Here is a 22,845-nt window from a genome sequence, read left to right as displayed (position 1 = left end):
GATGGGTCATTGTCCCATCAAATGACAGCTCATGGCATGATTGGCACAATTTTCCTCTTTCCCAAACACAGTGTGCCTGTTTAGGGAAGGGGCTGTGCCCTGAGTACACCCTGCTGATGGTGCTGGTGGGTGGCTCTGTCTCAGGTGGAGGTTCAGCCCCTTTTTGGATGAGCTCCTTGAGTGACAGAGCAGCTCTGCTTGTGCAGAGCCCAGCTCCCATGAGGCTGTGATATTTGCTATTTCTCACAGGCGTTCTCAGTTTTAAGGAGGGCTGAAGAAGGTGTGGGGGTGTGCACGGCTCCTGAGTGCCTGCAGCCAAGTGAAGCTTTGGCAACAATTGCAGCCTGCATGCAAAAATTGCCCTTTGGGTTTGTTTGTTCCTTCCAGGAGTAAGTTGTGCTGGATGTGTCTCACAAAGAGCCCCTTGTCTCAGTTCTCACTGGGGTGATGCTGCACCCATGGTCTGCTGCACACTGCAGTGTCCTCTGGTCCAACAGTGTGTCTTGTCCAAAGAGCACCTTGTGGTCCCCAAGGTGCTTCTCCTTCGAGCAGGAAGAGAAGGTGCATTTATGTCCACAAGCAGGGGGTTGTAGGTAGTGGAGGTGTTTTACAGAAAAGTGAGAGGAAGAGCTGGAAGCAGCTGCAAGGTCCCTGCAAGGGAAGGAGTCTGAGGAGCGAGTTGGAGGTCCAGGTTTTTGGATGGATTTAGGATAGTGTGAGTCTGGAGTTCCCTATGCACCTCTCTGGGGAGCTGGCTGCCGTGGCAAGGCACCAAGCAAGGAGGAAAGGGTATTTTCCACATGTTGGGAATGCTTTAGCAATGCATGTTAGGGACAATGAGTGCACACATGTGCCCCTTCTACCTGCAGAGCTGTGCCAGCTGCCCCTGGCACTCAGCACATCCAGCCAGTGAGGGGAGTTAATTTGTGCAAAAGCCCCTCTGGGGGTCTCGATTAGAGCGAGTTCCATCGCTGGTGTTGGGGCAGGTTGTGGGGAAGTTCTGCCCTGAAGCCCGTGGCTCCTGGATTATTCATGGCCCTTCATGAATTAGCAATGGGCTGGGAAAGCTGCTGTCTATTACTTACAGAGCTGCCCTTAAGTGCTGGGACAGCAGCTCTGCCAGCAGCCTCATTTTGTGAGGATATTTGCAGGGGAGCAGAATTCCTCCCCCATTGCATCTGAGCTCCCCCAGCTCCCTGCCAGCTCCCAGTTCCTGATCTGCCATGGCTCTTACCCACACATCATCCCATGTCCTGTTGGTATCAGTGATTCTGGGGGGCTCCTGAGAAGGAGATTCATGGTCATGTAGAAGAGGATGTAAAAGCCTGTGCAAAGCCCTGGCAGTACCTGTCAGAGCATGCAGGGAATGTCTCATCACTCAAATCCCACCAAATCACTGCGCTAATCTGCTCTGGCCTGTTAAATTTAGTGCTTTGGCCTTTGAGTTGCTTGTCTGAGCCTTGTACCTGTGTCACAGAGGTTTATTGTGCTTTTGGTGGGAAAGAAATGAACTAATGAAAAGCCACAGAGTGCAGCTTAACTCAGTGTTTGCTCTAGGAAAAAAATAAAGTCAGATGACATCTTGATGTATTTGAAAATGCAAAGTGGCATCATTAGGGCTCAGGTTTAGCAAGCCTGGGTGCTACCAGAAGACCCCTTCAGCTCCTCCTTTTGCAGCACTGTATTGACAAAACAGCAGCTGCAGATGTTTGGAAGGTTCTTTCCAAATCCTGTTAGTCAGTGAAATTAATTTTGTAAAAGCAAGCATGAATTTTGCAGTAACACATGGAACAGAGCAGGAAAAAAGCTTTCCCCTTTATGGTGGGGGATCTAGATATCATGTGGAGCAATGGTTTGACCTTTGGGGATGCCCTTCTGCTTTGGGGTGGCTGAGCTCATCTTTGGCACTGCTGGCTCTGCTGATCCCAACTTTCTTTGCTTTACAGATGTGTGGGGAGATATTTTGTTTGTTCAGGCTGTATCTCCTAGTTTTGCTCAAATTATTGTTGCAGATATCTTTGGTAACTCAGTCCTGGCTGAGCCCTGGGCTCTTCTCCCTGCGGGGACTTGCCCTTCTTGCATGTCCACAGAGACCTGCAGAGCTTTTAAAATGTAAATAAAATGGTTAATAGGTTGGAAAATCAATTATAATAAACATTCCTGGTATATAAACCATGTGTAAGTGTGGTTTAAATGAAGTACATTAAAGGCAGTGCTTTTCTCCATTTCTCCTGGCCAGGTCAGCAGGGTCTCAGCACAGTGCTGATTGATTTGATTAAAATGCATGTTCCCCTGCACATTAGCTTGTGTTCTGGGTCACCAGGAGCCTGTGTCTGTACAAGGAACTTGGGAGAAGAGCTGCCAGGTTCTCTGAGTGCTTGTGGGGGCTTGAATTGTGCTTTGCCCAGCAGAGTCTAGGGCCACCACTGAAGTGGGATTTGAAGGTGTAAATCAATATTTTAGGGCAGTAGAGAACTCTCTGTTCCTTTGCTGAGGGGTGACTCTTTTGGGTGTCTGGGTGACAGTGGGACCAAGCCACAGTAGTGCAGATCTTGTGGTGAGAAACAGTGACTGCATGCATGTGCTGCCCTGGGAGATGTAAAACCTTGTGGGCCCTTGTGAAGGAGATTGTGTGAACGCATGGATTTGTGACTGTGGAAAAGACAGGAATAATAAGTGCCAGAAGACCCCAAGCTGATAATGGGGAAGATTCTACTCTAGCTCTTACATGTGCATGGTAGCCCTCCTTCTAGAAGATTCCAGAGCCAGGTGACAGCTCTGCTCATCCTTCCCTATCCCACCATCCTCTCTCACCTCTCTCTGCCTGCAGGAGACTAGAGAGGAACCTTTTTAACTGCAGCTGTGACATCCGCTGGATCCAGCTCTGGCAGGAGAAGAGTGAGGCAAACCTGCAGTACCAGGATCTCTACTGCATGACCATGGATGCAGCCATCATCACTTTGAAGGAGATGAACATCACCCAGTGTGGTAAGGATCCCTGGGCTGGACATGAGGGAGGCCAGGAGGGATCCCTGTCCAATCCTGCACCTCTGGTTCAGCTATTTTGGAAACCTGATGTAGCAGGATCCCACCATGTGGTTGAGAACAAGAAGGTTAGAGCTGGTTGGGATATTTGCAGATTAAAAATAGAATATCTAGGTAAATGTGAGGCTGCTATTAATGTGCCTACGAAAGATATTGGGTGATTTGGGGCATTTTCTTCGCTGCATTGTTGCTGCTTGACAAAATGTCTGTAGTGAGTCTGTGTGATGTCTTGAAAAGAGCTGTTTCATGTAGATCTTCCTGTGCCTAACGAATCCTAGAAGCAGCATATTGTTAAAAGACACTGCCACTGAATCTTTTGTAATTACTCTTAGGAAATACATGTCTCTATTCATTTTCTTTTGTTTTATTTTTCAATTGAAATCCCATATCTGTAGGGAAGAGCCAGAAGTGACTTTATATCTCTTTCTATTTCCTGCTGATGTTTAAAAGAGTCCAGCAGCCAGGAGCAACACGAGGCATGTTCAATAGCTATCCCTTTTTCCTTCACCTTGTTCACACATCAGCTGCCTGTTTGGTGTCAGGTTTTGCTCTGCTATTGCTATTACTGGAAAGCATCCTTTGCAGAGTAAGGAAAAAGAGATGTACATTCCACAGAGCAATTAAACTGTCTGTACACAAGCAGCTGTCAAACTCACAGGCTGAAAAAAGGAGGAAAACCAGATTTTTATTTTTTTTGTAATCATCCTCTGTACTAGGGATTTGGGCTTGTTACTTGTAACAGTAGTAGACAAACAGCATTCACGTTTGGATTTGCATGACTTGTTTTTTTGTTGTTTTGTTGGTTAGTTTTGTTTCTTTTCCCCCAAGCTCACCCTGTCCCTTTAAGCTCTGGAAATTGGCCAAAATGTGCCTTCGTGTGGATGAACTAAAAAGATTTGAGAGTGCTGTAATTTCCGCCCCACATGGGATGAATAAAATGAAAGGATTAAACAACACCAAAAAACAACCTTAGGGTTCAGGGGCAGGAGGAGAGATGGCTCAGTCAATGGTGGCATTAGACTGCAGGAAACAGCAGGGTGCTGATTTGGGAGTAAAAACATGCTGGTGTGCAGGGTAAGCACCTCCTCTGACCATGCAAACTCCTGGAAAGCAGGAAGGCACAGTGGTCTGCTTTTCTCCAGAGGAATATTTCTGTTCAAGCATTAAGACTCCAGGGTTGTTGTAAGGAGACCACATTTATCCTTGTCCTTTGGTGCTGAGGGCAGGCATGGCTTGGTATAGCCATGTTAGATACCAGCTCAGCCTGGAGAAGACCACACATGTCCTTCCCATCTCCCTCTCCTCTATTCCTGCTGTCTATGCAGCTTTGCCAGGTCTTGACTGCTGCTTTCTTTCTTCTGGCATCCCCCCAGTCGGTACAATGCTCCTTCCTTCCTGGTGTCACTCTCTGATGGCCATGAAGGGGTGTGTGTCCCCATCTTTGCCTTGGCATGGTGGATGCTGCTGCCCTGTGATGGGGCACTGGTCAGTTCACCTGTCCTGCTTACTCAGTTTGCTTCTGAAAACCTTCCCTGTTCAAGAAGATTCTTTGGCCTTCTTGCAACCAGCACTGTCTTGTTTCACGTTGCAAGGATATTTGGTGCCTGTGGCACCGAGTAAGGAACTGGTGTAAATCAGAGCCACCATAAATCAGTGACTCCCTCTGCTACCACCCAGGAAGAACAAGGGCACCTTTTATTAGGAGAGCTGCAGTTAATGTGAGGACACATCCTTGGTTGTCTTTTCTTGATTGTTATAAATTAGAGGGACACTTTCTTCACCTGCAATGCTGAGTGCTCTGTGCCTTGTCCCTGGGGGTGGGGATGCCTTGGATCCTCTCCCAGTACACACAGTTTTCTCATCCCAGGTGACTGCCCTCGTGAGCAGCTTCTGTGGGAGTAGAGAGATGAGTACGGGGGTTGTGTGAGAGGAAGAGTGACCAGAATTGGACAGCAACTTTTGGATTCAAAGCTGATAAGAAGGTCTGCTCAGCTGGCACATCTCCAGTGTCTACGTTTCCCCCTGTCCAACACCCCTCCTTTTCTTGGTAGGGCAAAGCTGTTCTATTGCCTCATGCTCAGCATCTCAGGGTGCTGGAGGCTGGTTTGGAAAACACCTTGGTGGGATCTATGTCCACACTTCCTGTGGCTGGCTGTAGAAAATTCTGTCCCAAACCTGAATGGTTTTTTTTGGCCCCTCTAGACCTTCCTGAGATCAGTGTGAGCCACGTGAACCTGACGGTGCGGGAAGGGGAGAACGCTGTCATCACCTGCAACGGCTCAGGATCGCCGCTGCCGGACGTGGACTGGACAGTGGCCGAACTCCACTCCATCAACACCCACCAGGTAGGGGCTGCACCACCTCAGGGCTGCCTGTGCCCAGTGTGGCAAGAACAAAGCAGCTGACGAGGTTTTCCAGGTCCATGCATGCAGGCTCAGGTGGATGGTATGAGAAAAGAGAAATTGTTGTATCCAAAGGAAAGCTGAAGCCATGCTCTGTCCACATGAGAAGCTGGGGACTCCCAGAAGGGAGCAAAACCTTTCCTCTGTATGGCTGGAAAGTGAAAATGAGAGAGTTTCAGAGCTCAGTGCTCCCTGATTGAATTAATTCATGTGTCCTCTGATGGAACTCCAGTGAAACTACCTGTTTGCAATAGCTAAGTAAGATTTTCTAGAGGCTGGCCATGCTTATCAATGCTACAATGCCATGGCTCTCCCCTTCCCAGTATTTCCTCTTACAAGATATGGTGTGTTTGATCAGGTGAGGAAATACCTCCCTTCACCCAGATCCCAGCTGTCTTTGGATTTTGGAGAGCTCCTCACACAGAAACTGTGATCCTCCTTTTCTGAGGGCGGTAGAGGGGAGGAAAGGAGCCACCGGATAGTGATTTCTGTCTGCATTTCTCTCTGGGATTTTTAGACCAACCTCAACTGGACCAATGTTCATGCCATCAATTTGACCTTGGTGAACGTCACCAGCGAGGACAATGGATTCCTGCTTACCTGCATTGCTGAGAACGTGGTGGGGATGAGCAATGCCAGTGTGCTGCTCACTGTCTACTGTAAGTACCAGTGGAGAGACCTTGTCCATGCAGAGCCCAGAGGGGCTCCCCTGGGAGTTGTTTGAATGCACAGCACTTGCTATGCTTGTCTCATACTGGTTTTGTGGGTGAAGATTAGGAGGAGCTGAGCACAGTGAGACAAAGGTGGATCCTCACGCAGCTCTCTGTCTCAAATGCCAGTAATTTTGCTTTCCTGATGCTTCCATTAATCCAGAAATGAGCACAAGAGCGGGGAAGGAGCAGCAGTGCCACAGTGGTGGCGGTGGGCATTTCCTGCCTGTGTCTTGGAATATTCAATAGACTAAAGGAAAGCCATAGAGGGACTCAAAATCTCTTAACAAACACAAAGTTTCTTGTCTAGATGCTATGTGAGAGGTTCAATGGCACCCTTGCTAAAGACAGTTTAAAACTTGCCACTAATTTTAGGGATGTTCATGCTTCCTCTCAGGTCAGATCCTACAAAGTTAAACTGCAAAGGTCATATGAATGTGCACGTGTCAAATTTGAACTGTTCACTTTTATCTGCAAGTAGCTCAACTTTCTTTGTGCTTTCTAATATAACAAAACCCTGACCTTAAAAGGAAGTTTACACAGCTTTGTGGTCTCAAGAAGCTGAGATTTGCTATATTTTGCTGTGTCTGTAATATTTGCCCTTACTCTGGAGTTTGAAAATCTCTTCCCCACCCCCAATCTTGCCATGTAGAGCAGAGAGCCTTGTGGGATTCTAGCTACTCTTGGTAAACCCATGCATGCTGTGTGATGCTTTACTACTTTCATCTTCCTTCCAGTAAGTGCTATTGATGGATTGAAGGATGGGGGTAATTAAAGTTCAGCCCAGCTCAGAGCTGACTGGTCAGCAGACAGGTGTTTTTTGCACGGTGTTTTAGCATCTGTTCTGCCACACCTTAAGTTATGCCCATGCTTATTTTCACCTGTGAAATCCTCTAAGCTGCCGACAGATTCTGCTACCCTTGCTCTTGTTGCACAGAGCCATCACTCAGGCTGTAATTTCACACTGAAAAGATCTGGGTTTGTGTGTGTAGGTGGCTGCCTGTTTTGAATCCCCTTGCCAGGAAGATATGAACAAGCCACATGCAAATCTGGGCTTGTGAACGAAAGAGGGTGGCTGGGACACGACTGTGTGGTTCAGGGTAGATGGGCGCTGGTGGGAGAATTTTGCTGGGCTCCAACCAGCTCTGCACCTTCTTCTCTTCTGTCACCTTCACTGGCTTAAAAATTCACTGTCTTTTCTCACAAAGACGGGTTTGAGTTGGTATGTTGGCTTTCCTCCTTTGTGGGTGTCCAATGGATTGTCATTGCAGCTGGATGGAAAAGGAGAGTTTTAGGGAAGACACACATCTTTGTGTCATGTATCTTTGCACAAAACTTGTTCTTCTACTTCAGACCTTGCCAGCCTTGGGGTTTGGGACCTTATGTGTAGGCGCTGTAAATGGGGTTTCAGAAGCTAGAGCAGAGCAACATTTGAATTCTTGGTGTGTCCCAAGGGGAAGACAATGCATATGCAATAAATTGCAGGTGGAGTTCCTGCTTTTCTTATCCCTCTCCCACTCTACTCCCTTTAATTAAAACACCCCTGGAGGCTGTTCGGCGAGTGAGAGCTCCTTTGGGATATTCAGGCAGTCGAAGCCCCCAAGGACAGACAGTCTCTGAGAGATGTTTGCTTCCACAGCTATGCAATCCAGAATTGCTCAGTGTGACTGGAGACCTCCCACAGGCACCTTGCACATGTGTAATATAGCAGTGCTACGTCACCATGTCCTCCTTAATGGGAGCAGGCAGTCTCCCCAGGATCCCTTGGGGGAAGGAGAGCAGCAGTAGATTTGTGGACTGGACAGTTCAAGTGTAATTGTTTCTGGGCTGGTGAAATTTCCATCCCTGTCTTTAATTTATGCCCCTGTTTGGAAGGCCAAGAGGCCTGGCCATGGCTCAGACCCTCCTTTGAGGGAGGGTTGGAGTGGTTCTCCTGACAGTGCTGCTTCTTTACAGCCACCCATGGGAAGAGTAGAAGGAACAAGCGATTTTGGAGGTTTTCAATGCTCGTAGTTTCCGTGGTGCACAGAGCGGTGGCGTTGGGTGGAGGTTGCTGTGAGCCTGCCATGTTTCTCTCTGCTAGATCCCCCTCGCATCCTTACTCTGGAGGAGCCGGTGCTACACATGGACCACTGCATTGCATTTGCAGTGCATGGGAACCCAGCTCCCACCCTTCACTGGCTGCACAACGGCCAGGTCCTCCGCGAGACAGAGATCATCCGCATGGAGTTTTACCAACAAGGGGAAGTGTCTGAGGGTTGCCTGCTCTTCAACAAACCCACTCACTACAACAATGGCAACTACACGATTGTGGCTACCAACCAGCTGGGCTCAGCCAACCAAACTATCAAAGGACACTTCCTTGAAAAGCCTTTTCCAGGTAGGATATTCAGTTTATCTCATCAGGGCTCCTTGCAATCCAAAGGTCGTACTATGGCCCTGCCAGTAATCTTTGCACCTCAACAAGGCCTTGACAACCCTTGTTGGCTTTGTCTGAATATCAGGTTGGAAGAGGTGACCCCTGGCAGCCTCTTCTGACCAGTGTGACTTCCCTACACAAGTGTAATTTGCTGTCATATGAACTCCTTAATGCTGGGAGAGGTGTTAACTGCTTTAGATAATTTTATTTTGCAACATGTTCTGCAGTGTATTTTTTTATTTATTTTAAAGACCTTTAGGAATTTCAGTGGGAATGGGATGTGAGTTTAGCCAATTATTTTGGATCTCCTTTTGAGTGCCCCAAAGATGTTGCTGAGTTTTTACTAGGGAAAGTGTTCTACTGTGTGGTAGTCATAAGCTATAGAAAGGGAAAGCCTTTGAAGTGATGCAGGCTGTCCCTTTGGTTTTTTCACTTCTAGCTTGCATTTGTGAAATGATTAAAGCTGGATGCAGCGGTGTCAGGATTGTTTTCTTTCCGAATGCAATATGTGCAATTCCAGGATGACAGGGCTACAAAAGATGCGACAGCTCAATTAGTCACTTTGCATCAGTTTGCTGGGATTTCTTAACTGATTGCTTGGAATTCCCTGTTGTACTCCCTGGTGATTCACAGCTTAAGTGCAAAAAAAAAAGCATTTGAGGACATGAAGATCTATCTCTGGGAAGTGCCGTAGAGACTTTTGTGGTGGCCTGTCTGCTCCATAGAAGCATCTTGGTCTGTTCCCTGACAGTGCAGCACCACACTGGCCATCATGGAGTTAAGATCTGTGCTGCCTTCAGGAATGATGCCATGAGAAAGTGGCAGCTCTAAATTGGCCCCTGCAGCCCAAGAAAATCCAGCAAAATAGGGCGTTTGCTAAATATAGCAAAATACCAACGGTACTCTCATTTATTATTTATATCACACCATATATGTACACAGAGTTTTCCCGCAGGTCAAATATCATAAATGCAAACCCAAATCTCTGCCTTGAAGATCTGACAATTGAACAAATGAGCTGATATGGATGGGAGTGGAAAATTTGTGTTCTGACTTCAAGGATGCTGCCCTGTTTGACTATCTGACCTATTTATGTTTCCTTCTGTCAGGGCAGAAGAGCTAATCAGATGTGGGTGGGTGAGGAGAGGTGCACAGGTTTGCAGTCTCAGCTCTCTTAGGTCCCACCTTTGTGACTCAGTTTCCCCATCTGTGAAATGGGGCAGCTCCTAAGTAGGTGCTGGGCCTGCAGGAAAGGGGGCAGATACGCTGTTCTGGAGAGCTGATTTTGGAAAGGGATCTGAGCCACACTCTGCTGTGGAAAAGCACACTGATGTTTGAGGAGCATCTTGTGTTGCAGGCTCTGGGAAAATAGGGTTGTGTGAATATATATAAAATATTTACCTTGTGAATGCAGCTTCACTCAAGCCTCATATGCTGTTGGTGTGGGGTGCTTACTGACCCTAAACCATCTCTCAGCAGGGGCTGACCCATTTCCTTTATTTCTTCTGATCCAAAGTCCCAAGCCATCCCTCACCCTGGCAGACCCTGTCAGGCCAATGCAGGATGTAATTTACTTTCCTTCAAGCTTGTTGCTTCGTCCACTGCCACAGCTGACGTATACATTCACTGCAGCTGACGTTTATAATCTCCTATTTGAAGGTAAATTCCTTCAGAAAATGCCACACATTGAAGGCTCCCCTGTGGCTCATTCAAGCCCCTTGTTGCTTACAGCAATTCACACATGCAAAGGCTTTGCTGTCACTACCCAGGGTGAGATTATTAGTCTTAATTAATTAATGAAAGTACAGTGCCTGGACGGCTTCTGTCAACATAGAAAAGGACTTATGACCATGTATTTTAGAACTCCCTGGTCAAAAGCCTCTCATTGGTAAAAGGCCACACTGCTTTCCATGCTGAGAGGAGCAAGGTGCTGTTGAATCTGGGATCTGTGACATGTAAGCTCCATGCCATATCTGCCTTCTCTCTGATGCTGCAGGGCAGTGGCTCCCAGGACAGATTTGTGTCATTTCCTGTAAAAATCTCATTGCATGTTGTCATTGGTATCTCTGCCACAGTCTACCAACTCTCTATTTAATCCACAAAGGTTAATGTACCTGTGATGAGTGTTCAGTTTTTTGGAAACTTCTCACAGAACTCAAGTTGGATGAAATTTCTTGGCTATTTTTTATGCTTAGAAAAACAGGGTTTAATAAAAAAACAAACAAACACCTTTTTGTGCATTTCTGTTGAATTTGCTTAGTCCAGCGGAGCAAAATAGAAAGGGAAAAATGTAGAAGCAGCAAGAATTTTATTACTAGACTCTGCCTTAATAAAGAAGAAAACATCTCCAAATAAAAATTTTTTTTCTTTTTTTTTTATTTCCCCCCTCTTGCTAGAAAAAGCCAAGGAAAGTCACTTGTCTGCTTGACTTAAAACAAAAATATTTGTTCACGTTTTTTTGCCCTGGTTTGGAAAGCCGTGTTTGTCACCTGGGGTTTGTTTAACTTCCCTTACAAACCTCACCCATGCTGCAGTGTGATTGTTTCAGCATCCTTCCAGGAGCCCTCTGCCAGCAAAGCTGTGTAAACTCCAGTTAAATCGGGCTCAGCTTTTTTCCACGGGCCAGTGAATTGGAAGCTGACGTGATTTTCACTCTGTGTAAACTGAGTGTCAGCGAGGGCTTTAGACCTCATTGTCTGGGGCCTCAGCCACCTCTGGAGCTGAAGGAGCTTTGCTGAATAGACTGGAGCAGTCAGCAGGCTGACAGCAGCACCTGCTGTGGTTGTCTTGGGCAAGAGGTGGCTCTTGGACAGCCACAGCCTCCATGTCCAGTTCAGAAGCTATCAGCTGTTCTGAGTGGCTCATGGAAGAGGTCTCCTCTAGGTCTCCTCTAACTCCCAGCCCCAAGCAGGGCTCTCCTCCATGGGAGCTGGTCCTTATCCTTGAAGGATTTTATCCATGGGTGCACACTGCCATGCAAGGCAAAATCTGTTTCTCTCCCCTCTACCTCCATCCTGCAGAGCCCTTTGTGTCTGCTGAGCTTTGCTCGCCTGCTGCAAGCAGGGTTGTTAACAAATCATTCAAAAGTGCTACTTGTTCTCCATTTTGGCCTCACAGTAGCATCCTTCCCTTCCTTTTTCAGCCCAAGGTTCTCCATCCTGACCTCCAGCATCTCCTGCTGGCACATGCACTGCGATTTCCAGGAACAGTTGCCCAAGAGGAAAAAATATCAGGAGTTGGTTTCCTGGGCTCTTTGGGGAGGTGGTGTATGTCTGAGGTGGGTGGGGAAGGAGACCCCTCTCCCTTTGCTGTGCTGCTAACCGTGTTGCTTCTCTTTGTCCTTTCCACAGAGAGTACGGACAACTTTGTCTCAAGTAAGTGTCTCCTTGCCTTTTCAGTACTGTGGCTGGTTTGTTTCTGTGTTTTCCCCTTCCCCTCTGGGATTTACATAGCAAAAATGAGGAAGCCAGAAGCAGGTTGGTGGAGGTTGTGCAAAGCCCTGGTTTCCCTGTGCATGAACAAGATTGTTGGGGAGCTTGTGATCGTCTCAGTAATCTCATGAGACCAGGAGATGTTCATCTGCCTCTAGTGGCTTTCCAAAGAGGGTCCTACAAAGGAAATGAGGGTTGGTTGTGGTGTAGCAAAAGGGATCTTAATTTCATGCAGGCTGGGCTGTCCCCAACGACATCATCTCTCTGATGTGGGCTAGGATGAGAAGCAGCACTTGGTTGGGTTATGTTTCTTCAACAGATTCTTCCCTCCACCCCCCAAAAAACACATCATGCATCACACACCACAAAAAGCATTCAAGTTTCTGTTTCTTCAGATCAAGTTTTGCTGGAGTCAGTTGTGTTTTAACCCCACTTAGCTCATTAGATTTCAGAAAACTAAGAAGAGGGCTCAAGGGTGGTGGGAACCTATTCCAGGACACCAGGCACCCAAATGTTTCTCATTTGTGAGTCTGGACCAACATCAGCATAGAGCTGGTCTGTGGTTTCTCTGCTGATGTGCACAGGGAACTCTCTGATGGTTGATTTGTGCCTTCTGAAACAGAAAGTTGCAGCCTCTTTTAGGGGTGAACTGAATCTCATTAGGCTGGGCACTGCAGTTGGAATGTGCTGGTGCCTTGGGAGTCCCATGGGAGCCACACTGAATTTTCTGTCTTTGGTGTTTTGGTTTCAGTCGGTGATTATGAAGTGAGTCCCACCCCACCGATCACTGTGACCCACAAACCAGAGGAGGACACTTTTGGGGTGAGTCCTGGTCTCTTCTCTACAGAACTGCCTTGCAATCATTCCTTGTTACTGATGACTCAGTATTTGTATTTCTCTGCTGTTTTGAGATGTTTGCAAGGAAAATCTCCTCTTTTATGACTTGACAGCAATCAGAAGAATTTTGTGGCTTGTGTCAGGCAGGTAAAATACTGACACAAACCATCTGATTCTCTTGGGTCTGCAGTGTGGAACCAGGGAACTCTTTGAAAACACGGCATCCTGTGAAGTCTCTGCTGGCAGGGTCAGGAATTTTCACTCTAAAAAAGTATCACCCAGAGAACAAACAAACAGGCAATTGTGTGTTTTGGACTGTTATTGATCTGTTAAGCTTAGCCTGGTGAGGGACCTGGGTTTCGTTTGGTTCAATTCTGTTTGCCCTCTCTCCTGCTGTGCAGGACATGCCTAAAATGAAAAAGGAAAGTAAGTCTAGGGCTTATCAGATCTCAGCATTGTCTTTCTTCTGCAGAATCCTGGTAGGGCAAAAAGAAAAAAAAAGCGTGCATAAGTATTAGAAGAAAAAAATTAGCATGTTACACAATTGCTCTGATTCTGTGAAAGTTTTAAGATACTGAAATCCTTGAGGTGTCAACAGAATAAGCAAAACTCAGTCCACCCTGGTTTCAATTCTCATCTAACAGAAAACCTCCTTTAACTGAAGTGGAAGTTTCGAACAGTGAGGCTGGAGTAATAATGCGCACTGATTATTAAATATAGAGCACAGAAAACAAGCTGGGGATGAAAATAGAATGTGGTAAAATAAAAATTAAAAATATCATAACAAATGTACCAAGAATGGGGAAAAGGATTGCAAAATGAAATTACTTCTTCTTGGTTAAATGATGTATTTTCTATTATAGCAGAATACAGTTTTGTAAAAGGAAACAAAGTCTAAACGCATCACAAGACCTAGTACAGAACAATTGGACACATGCCAGAGAAATTGTTGTTTACATCAATGCAATAAAAGTAATTTGAGCAAAGACTTGAACGAATAAATATTCATAAATATTAAAATAAGCCTGGGATTGTAAACCCTTTAGGGCAAGGAGGTTTTCTTTCCCTGCTTGTACACTGCCACAGTGTAACCACAGCCCCAGTGAAGGACTTGGACATTGCTGTAGTATAAATATTTACTAGTAAAATTACAGTAAATAGGGAACTGTTAGAGGCTTTTGAAAAACTCAGATGTTTTATGGGGGAAAACTTCTTAGTTCTACTTAATTTCTTCTGTTTTCTCTTTGTGATGTGTTATTTTCCCTCACTCTGTCCCGAGGGATGTTTGGATGGAGGCAGAATTGTGTTCCCAGCTGAGCTTTGAATAGCTTTAGTGTTGTAATGTCATGGCAAAGAGGTGATGTCAGAAATGGAGGCTTGGGATGTGATGCATGAAGGGAGAGCCCAGGCATTGGAGCAGAGGTCTTTTTCCCCTGCAGATATAAGGAGTGAGAGGCTGGGGAAAACTGGTGCCAGAACAGCATCACTGATGGGGAGATCCCAGACCTCCCAGTCCTGCAAAAAGCCTGTAATGCCTCCAAGCTGTGCCAGGGCCTGCTGCTTTAGCTTGTGGTTTCCTCCATAGCTAATATCCACAGGGCTGCAGCAGCTGGTGTGAGCCTATGGAAAGGTTAACTGGGCAAGGAGGTGCTGTATTTCTGATTTAGACTCCTAAATTCCCCTGTGTTCACTCTAAGGCTTTTTCCTTCCAGGTTTCCATAGCGGTTGGGCTGGCAGCTTTTGCTTGTGTCCTCTTGGTCGTCCTCTTTATTATGATCAACAAGTATGGCCGGCGGTCCAAGTTTGGGATGAAAGGTAGGTGCAGTCGCTTTCCCTGAGCAGGAGGCACCTTCCAGGATTGTCCAGCTCTTGTAGCACTCGTGGAAAGGTGGTGTGGCTTTATTCCTACAGTGCAAAGCCCTCTAAAAGGAATGCAGTCCTCTTCTGTTTGTTGAGAGAGTAATGGAGACAAGTGGGCTGGTGGTTCTCGCCTCTGTGAGTGGGCAGAAGTGTGGATGTGTGTGATCTACAGGTTGTCCAGCAGGGCTTTCAGCCTGCTCCCTCCAGTCCTGCGTTGTGTTCAGGACACCATGGTCTTGGGTGAAATCTGTTTTATGGACTTGGTGGTGCACAGGCTCCCCCTGCACTGGCTGCAGAGCACAGGGTGTGCAGGGGGGACCAGAAGACATGAAATTGGTTTGAGTTCTGATGGGAAGGCAGGTGCAGCCACTCTGTGCCTATCTGTGAGTGGGGACCGAGATGCTGCTCTCACTGTATGTCCATACTGGGAAGGCAGTGGTGTGGAAGGTCTCTTTCTGATGACTCTCTGATGAAAGATTTCCCCCACTGTGTCATGAATAATGACTTGAGAAATTTATTTCGAGTGTCACTGATAGTGACTGGGAGGTGAGAAGGCGTTTGATGTTTGCCAGGCAGAGCTGGTCTCTGTCCTACCGACACCAGCTCTGTGATGTGACAGAGGCAATGCCAGAAGTAGATGAATCTGTGCCATCTGCTTTTTGTGACTCTGCTGGTATCTCCAGCTGGGCAGCGTTGGTGGTGCCCGGTGAAGGCTGAAGGAAGAGCCTTCACATGACAAAGTAGTTCCCAGCCTAGCTGGTGGCTCATGCATGCACTGTTTGAAGCCAGGCTTTGACAAACATGAGGCTCATGACTCCCCAGGCTCCCGAGTCACTGCCCGATTCCTGGGCTTGCTGTGGTCTGTGCTGCAGGGCAGGTTGATAGGTTTGGGAATGTTCCCTGCACTTGCCTAGGGTTTTGTTTTCTTCACGTAGACATTTCCTGAGTGGGTCCAGACGGGATTCTGGCTGGAGTTTCTCCTATGCATCCTATGGAGATAGAAGACAGGACATTTAATTAAATAGTGAATCTTCTACACCAACTTAGGAATATTTAGTCCATATGTCCAATGATAAGAACCATCTGGTGGAGTGTACTGACTGGTGGGTGGAGTAGAGGAATGGAAGACATGGTTCCTGGGATCAATTCCCAGCTCTTCTACTGACTCACTTAGTGGCCATAGGCAATTAGCTGTCTTAACCTCTGTCTCTGCTCTAATTTCCCCATCTGTAAAACTGGGATGATGTTATGTGCTTTCTGGAGGGATTTGTCAGAACACTTTGGAAGTGCTTGGGCACGTGCCACTGATGGAGCTTTGAGATACAGATATGAAAAGGAAAAGTAACATCTGACCCTTTGAGGAATCAAAGAGGAGTGAAGTGAGCCTAATGTGAGTAACGAGTCTTGGTGAGCAGATGTGTGTATGTGTTTGGAGGTGTTTGGATAAGTTTGTCAGTGGATATTCTGCATTCCCAGAAACCAGAGTGGTGCCGTGACGGGCCCTTGTGTGTGAAGTTTAATAGAGGCAAAATTGTTTAGCTAGAAATGTCCTCTTTCCTCCTCATCATGCCATGTTTCTTCCAATTCTGATATGTAGCCACAACCCTGCAAAGTTTCTGCAAGTTTTATTGGCTTTTCTTGGAGAAATTGAGTTGACAGAAGACAAATACACCTTCGAAATGAGGGAGATTATTAAGTCAATTGTCATAGACACCACTATAGTCTACTCACACTGCCTGAACCCTGCTCTGCTCAGTTAACTCTTGGGCAGGAGGCATCCTTTATGGCACCCAGTGTGTTATCATTTACTTAAGGAAAAAAAAAATCCAAACCCTGAGTCTTTTTGGGCAAGTGCATCTCTGATTCAGGAGCTGTTTGTTGCCAGCTGATATGTTGCCACTTGTTGTTGAAATCCCAGCTTGGCAGGCCTGCAGGAGCAGGTTTTTCCTGTTGATTTTGTCAGATGCAGAACATTGTGTGCTCTTGTTGGACATGTTACCTAAAACACCTCATGAGTCTTTCTGACTACATCTTTTTCCTTCTGCTTCTCCTAGTGTTGAGCAGATGGCTTATTTCCTAGAGAGAGGTGAACGTGGACTGACAAAGTTGGATGTCACGTTGGGTTTGGAAGGCTCCCTGGGCCAGCCTGCTGGATTGCCCACCAGCCTTAGAACCAGGCTGCCAAGTGTCCAACATCCCAGCTGCCTGTGCTGGAGAGAAACTCTTTGTGACTTGAGGGACGTGTGCTGGGAGAGGACTCCGAGGGGATGGCCTGTCCACCTTTGTCTCCTTCTGGCTGGTAGCACACCCTGGTAGCTCTGCAGCACAGTCCTGCCAGAGCCAGCCCCTTACTGCTCCAGCAGCAGTGAAAGCGGTGGGAAAGCCCGCGGAGCCAAGCGTGCCTTCGCCAGGCTGGAGCGCTGGCACCAACAAAAGCTCCTTTGAGAGCGGCTCTGACGCGCTGTGCTCCTCAGCTGAGCTCGCCCAGCCTGGCTCCAGGCCATCCCTCCGGAGAGGGCATTCATTAACACGGAATGGAGGAGGTCAGATCCCCTTTCTGGCTGCCTGTCGGCTTTGGCTGCTGGAGCCGGGAGGGAACAGGGGTGGGCTGAGGCAGCTGGGGGGAGCCGGGAGATCGCTGGAGCTGGGGTGGTGGAGGCGGCAGGGAAATGGCAAACAAAGCTCCTTTTTGTGGCAAGTGGTGTTGCATGAGCAGCAGAGAGGCAGTGGAGGGAAAACCACTGGGAAAAATGAATGTTAGAACTGAAATTCGTTGAACTTGCAGAAATGCAACCACTTGCTGGAGGGTGTTGTGTCCAGAGGGGCGGCTGGGATGCTTCTTAAAGCCTTGCATTAGTGTGAAAAAAAGAAAGGGGTCTTAACAAGCAAGAAATTGAAATTTGGAGTCCTTTGGTTTACTCTGTGTCCCAAGAGGGTGTTTATTTTGGATGGGATAGACCACATGGGAATAAGGAGCCCAATATCCTGCTCTCAGTCGCTACTTGCTCCAACTCTGGGGTCAGTGTCCCTCCTTCCCTGACTGCCCACCTCACCTCCTGGGATCAGGCTTGTCACTGCAAACCTTGTAAGTAGTGTCTTCCAATCCAAGTTTAATCTCAGCAGATGACAGGAAATGAAATTTTGTAGTATAATAAAAAAGCCACATGCAAGTCCCAGAACTAAGAAAAATTAAATTTCATGAAAGAATAATAATGGCACAGAAAAGATCTGGGGCATACAAAATATTTGGATGGAACAGTGGTGGAGACTGTAAATACTTAGGTTGATGGACTGAAATATATTCCCCTTTTACTTGTTTTCTGTTACATTTGCAGTGCCTCGGGATGAAGGATGTGTGCTCATGCATATCTGTGTGATGTATTCCTGCTGCTGCACAACTTCTGTAAAAACCAAATGGAGTTAGCAGAGATATGCAGAAAAGGGTGCTAGAGAAAATCTAGAGACAAGGGCACTTGTAGTTTTGCTGAGATTAACTGTTTTCCAGGCTGATATTAAAAACTACTTCCATTGTCCAAACAAGGTTTTCTTCCTCAAGTGGGGCCAGTGCCAGCTAATGGTTCAGCCTTAGTTACAGCTGGCAAAGAGTGGATTGTTTTTAATCTGATTTCCTAAAGAAATAAGGTGTGTGGTCATGCTGCCTCTGCACACATACAAGTGTGTGTGCACAGCTCTGCCTGCCTGGATTTCCCCTTTCTGTGCTGCAGCTTTTGGATGTGCTGGCCAGTTCCACCCAGAGGAGACGGAAAAGGACTTAGAGAGGCTTTCACAGGAATCATGGACGTAAGGGAACTTAGTAGAATGACAACTCAAGTGATGTCCTGCTGATAAAAATGCCTCAAGCCTTTCTGGGCATTGCAGAATTCACATGGAAGCTCAGCCTTGGACAGAAAAACACAGGGTCTGCTGTGGTGGGTGGTTGTGCACGTGTGTGCACATGCATAGATGTGTTTTCTTTCTGAATAAGCAGAAACAGCAAAGGAGCTGGGGGGGAACCAAATGAACAGTAAACAAATACTGCCCACGCTTTCTGTAATGTTTGAGGAATCCCATTGCTATCAGTTTATTTGATATTTGCTCTAATAGCCCTGATCAAAGTGCTGGCACTGCTGATGTGCATGTGGATGTCAGAAATACTTGCAGAGCTGTTCCATTGTAATTTAGTGTTAGTTAAAAGGTACTTAAAGCAGTTGCCTATTTGATTATGATTGGGGGCCATTAACATTTTTTTCCATAAACAGATGGTTACTGTCCGCTGAGTTGATTGCAGAACAATTCCAGAGTTCTAATTCAGGAGGAGCAGCTCCTGCAAACACCCAAGGGTGCCTGGCTTTTTGCTTTTGTTGATTTGGGTTTTTAATTTCTTTGCTTAGTTTTCTTCTTCTTTTTTTTTTTTTTTTTTTCTTCTCTTTTATTATGTAATTATTGGTACAGCTTCAAAGTGGGGGGAATATATATATATATATATTTATGTGTGTTTGTGTGTGTATATATCTATATCTATCTCAGAGCCATGACCTGCTTTTCAGATAAGGCTTAATTCTGACCCATGTTTCCTTGGCCAAGCCTGGCTATAGTCATACACTGATTTTAATTTTTTCCCCCCTGATTATTTGTTGTATAGGCATGAACAAACCCTCTGCAGCCTGGAGAGCCTGCACATGAAGGGTTAGCTGCTCAGGAGAAATCTGTGATCAGGGCCCTTTCATTCCTTCCTCTTGGGAGCCTGCCATGTAATGGGAGCAGAGAGAAAGAGCAAAGTACTATCAATCTGGCACAGCTACAGCAGAGAAGCAGCCATATATCAGCAGCCACAGCTAATTACAGGGATTTGGGGATGTATGGCTCTCCAGAGCAATGGGCTGGAAATGGGAACCCATTGCTGCTGTGCTCTTTGAGCTGGGTGTGAGATGTGCAGAACCCTGAGGTGCTGAGTCCTCTGAAACATCTGAGCAGAGCAGCTGCATGGGACTGATGGAGTTCAGGGATTCTCCTTGCTGGTATCCTTCAGGTTGTTTGCAAATACCCTTGATATACTTCTACTCCTCAATATTACTTGGGTTTATTTGCCTGGGAAGTGGATTGAAAGGGCATGTGGTTTCACTGGGGCTTCCTTCTATAAATACCTGTTTATACTCTGCTGAAGTGCAAGCTGTGCTATTTTTATGTTTATTTATTTAATGTCTTCAAGGTGATAAAGCATGAAGCTCTTTGAGCTGCTGAATATTGCTTTCTATGAGTACCTGAAAGTAAGTTGTAGACAGGTGGGGGTCAGTGTCAGTCCCTTCTCCCAGGTAACAAGCAACCGGTCAAGAGGACAAGGCCTCAAGTTGCACCATGGGAGGTTTAGATTGGATATTAGGAAAAAATTCTTTACTGACAGTGTGGTCATGCATTGGAACTGGCTGCTCAAGAAAGGGGTGAAATCACTGTCCTTGGATGCATTAAAAAAAACCATGTGAATGTGGCACTTCGGGATGTGTTTAATGGTAGAACTGACAGTGCTAGGTTAATGATTGTACTTAATGATCTTAAGAGATCTTTTCCAGCTTTAATGGCTCTATGTTGAGTGGCTCACCCTCTGCTGTGCCATGCAGTCTGTAACTGGTGTGGTGCCATGAAGCCCTGGGTTCCTTGGCAAACCCTTGAGAGATCCCCCACCTGTCCCCTGAGGTGCTGTGACTGTGACAGGCTTCTGCTGCTCCTCTCTGCAAAGGCAGATCCCCTCTCACTCCAGCAGTTAAATGCTCACACCCCTCATCCCTCAGTCACAGGTGGTGTTGGTCTGGTGGAGGCTTGGAAGGTGACAGTGCTCCGTGGTGCTGCCTGAAGGAGCAGGGAGCCACTCTTGGCTGGACAGGTGCACTGAATGACCCTGCAGGAGAAACGGTTAGCAAAAGGTCAGGATTTATTTAGATCTAGAAATAAAACATTTTCCCACTCCCAGAAGTATTAATAGGTTATTTATAAAGGAAATGTAAAGTGCACTGACCAGCCATTATTTATTTCGATTGCTTTTACAAAAATCAGGTGTCTTTTTTAGGCCACTGCTGAAAGCAGAAAAAAAAATAAAAATCAAGGGTGTTCAGGTGACCCAAGAAGCCCCAAGAATGCTTCACACCATGTTCCTGCAGGCTCTTGCTCCCTGTGCATGACCTCCCTCACTCAGGTCTGTGTTTGCTCCAGTCCCTGGCTGGGTGCTTGACCCTGGCTCCTGAGGGAGCCCCATGGCAGAGCTGGTGCTTGCCCAGGACAGCTCAGCATCAGCAGTATCTCCTCACAGACCTTCACAAACACTTCTCACCTTGTGGTGTTAAAAGCTGCATGACTGACCCTCATCTTACCTGCGATTCTGCCTCAGCTGAGGTGCTGGAAAGAGATTGGCATTTATTTATTTTTTAATGCATTTTTTTCAAATTGAGGCATCCCTTTTCCAACCTCAGAGCATTGGCTTTTCCACCAGCAAAGCAGTAACAATTGGCAGTGCTGGGGATGCTGCTCCTTGTAGCACTGTGCTGGTCTTCCACAGGGTGAGAGTGAGCCATGGCTTCTTCCCTCGGACCACAGGCTTGGGGAGATGTCCTTCACCCACTCACCATCCCAGAGCAACCGCATCACCCCAAGTCCTCATGCAACAGCTTGCACCCATCTTTGCCACAGCTGTGAGATTGCCCAGGCTCAGCCAGCTCAGCAGCCTCCCCACAGGACCATGCAGAGGTGCTCATCCTCACAGGGCTCCTCTGCACAGCACTGCTGCTCCTGCCTGCCCTTTCCTTGCCTCCATGGCTCCAGCCTCTGTTTGCTGCTTCTTCTGATGGTGTCTGTCTGTCTGTCCTCACATGGCTTTGCTTAAGAGGAAGATGCTGGAATGACAGCACAGAGCCAGAACAATTCTGCTGATCTCCAGACCAGCTGGTACATACAGCAGCAGGATAAGCTATTTTGTTTAACCAATGTGACCAAGTCTGATGAAGACCCACCATCTCCACAAACCTTGTGTGTCCTTTGCACTCTCGTGTGCCTTTCTGCAGGCAGCCAACAACCAGACAACTGAATGCCAACTTTGATGTGGCTTGAATTAGGTGCAGGGCAGTGCTGGAAGAACCAGAGGACTTATAATTAATATTTTAATTGTGGTTTGTCTCTCCTGCACTTGACCAGTTATTCTTTGAATAAGATTTTGCTACTGCTAATGCTGATAAATGGCCCTCTGGGAGTATGTCCCTGTTGAATTTATCACCTCTTCCTCCTCATGACTTGCTGTAGGATTGTTGTTCATTTATGTGGTATTTAGCCAGGGATGCAGAGATCTGTCACCCTGTCCTTAAACCCTGGAGCAGGAGAGCTTTGCACTTTGTCAAGGGACAGGTGACTGCAAGGTAAATGCAGGATTGGCAAAGGGAAACCTTTGGCAGCTGTGAAAGCAAATGGAGAGAAGAAAGAGAAAAGTGCTGCTTGGTTTTGAACCTGAGATTGATGTGCTTGAAGGAGTGCCTAGAAATTCAGAGGCAGTGGAATAAACTCCCAGGGGGATGGATAAGAGCTGTCACCTGGGCTGTTCAAGCTTTGACTGGCAAAAGCACTGGGGAAGCAAATTGTAGAGAGCACTGGAGCATCTGATGATCGAATAGGTTTGTTCCATCTCCAAGTTCTATTTCTTGTGGCGCAATAGAGAGCCTGTCTATGTCCAGGACAGTTCCAAAAACCTCCATCAGCAGCACCACTATTTAGCATCTGTTGATGGAAGTGGGATGCTCAGGCATCTAATTTCAATCTACAACCATGCTATTAAAAATCAATGGACCAGAAGATAATGCCTGTACACAAAAACAGCTGGGTAGTATTTTGTGCACAGGAGAAATAAATCACATTTGGAGTCTCATATTTTATGTCTGAGGAGCAAGGGTTATAATCCAGCTTCTGTTTGGGACAGTGGTCTTCAATTTATGCCACAGCCTTGGATAATGTAGAATAGAGGGACAGTCTGTTCCCCTGAGCCTGGCTGAACCTGTGGTTCAGCAAAGGGACTCGGGATGTCACTCAAACTGGCCACAGGGCTTTCTTTGGACTCTGTGTATGGGACACAGCAGCTGTCAGGGTGATTGAGGGGCACTGTGCTGGGA

At 46.8% G+C, this 22,845-nt stretch overlaps 1 protein-coding gene across 5 annotated transcripts in view; it reads left to right on the top strand.

The window, feature by feature from the left end:
• The window catches only part of NTRK3 (neurotrophic receptor tyrosine kinase 3), a 204,480-nt gene that overhangs the window by 57,735 nt on the left and 123,900 nt on the right, over positions 1 to 22,845 (top strand). For all 5 annotated transcript variants that reach the window (XM_086848325.1, XM_086848323.1, XM_086848327.1 and 2 more), the window contains exons 5-11: positions 2,831 to 2,988; positions 5,248 to 5,390; positions 5,965 to 6,106; positions 8,241 to 8,537; positions 11,927 to 11,950; positions 12,759 to 12,829; positions 14,557 to 14,659. In XM_086848325.1, the coding sequence (XP_086704451.1) occupies positions 2,831 to 2,988; positions 5,248 to 5,390; positions 5,965 to 6,106; positions 8,241 to 8,537; positions 11,927 to 11,950; positions 12,759 to 12,829; positions 14,557 to 14,659 (938 nt within the window). The remainder of the gene's footprint in view (positions 1 to 2,830; positions 2,989 to 5,247; positions 5,391 to 5,964; positions 6,107 to 8,240; positions 8,538 to 11,926; positions 11,951 to 12,758; positions 12,830 to 14,556; positions 14,660 to 22,845) is intronic.

This window comes from Cyanistes caeruleus, chromosome 13, assembly GCF_971803275.1.
Source record: "Cyanistes caeruleus chromosome 13, bCyaCae1.hap1.1, whole genome shotgun sequence".
In the NCBI taxonomy this organism is placed as follows: domain Eukaryota; kingdom Metazoa; phylum Chordata; class Aves; order Passeriformes; family Paridae; genus Cyanistes; species Cyanistes caeruleus.
Note: the sequence above shows the minus strand (reverse complement) of the source record. Positions and strands in the feature narration are given on the sequence as shown.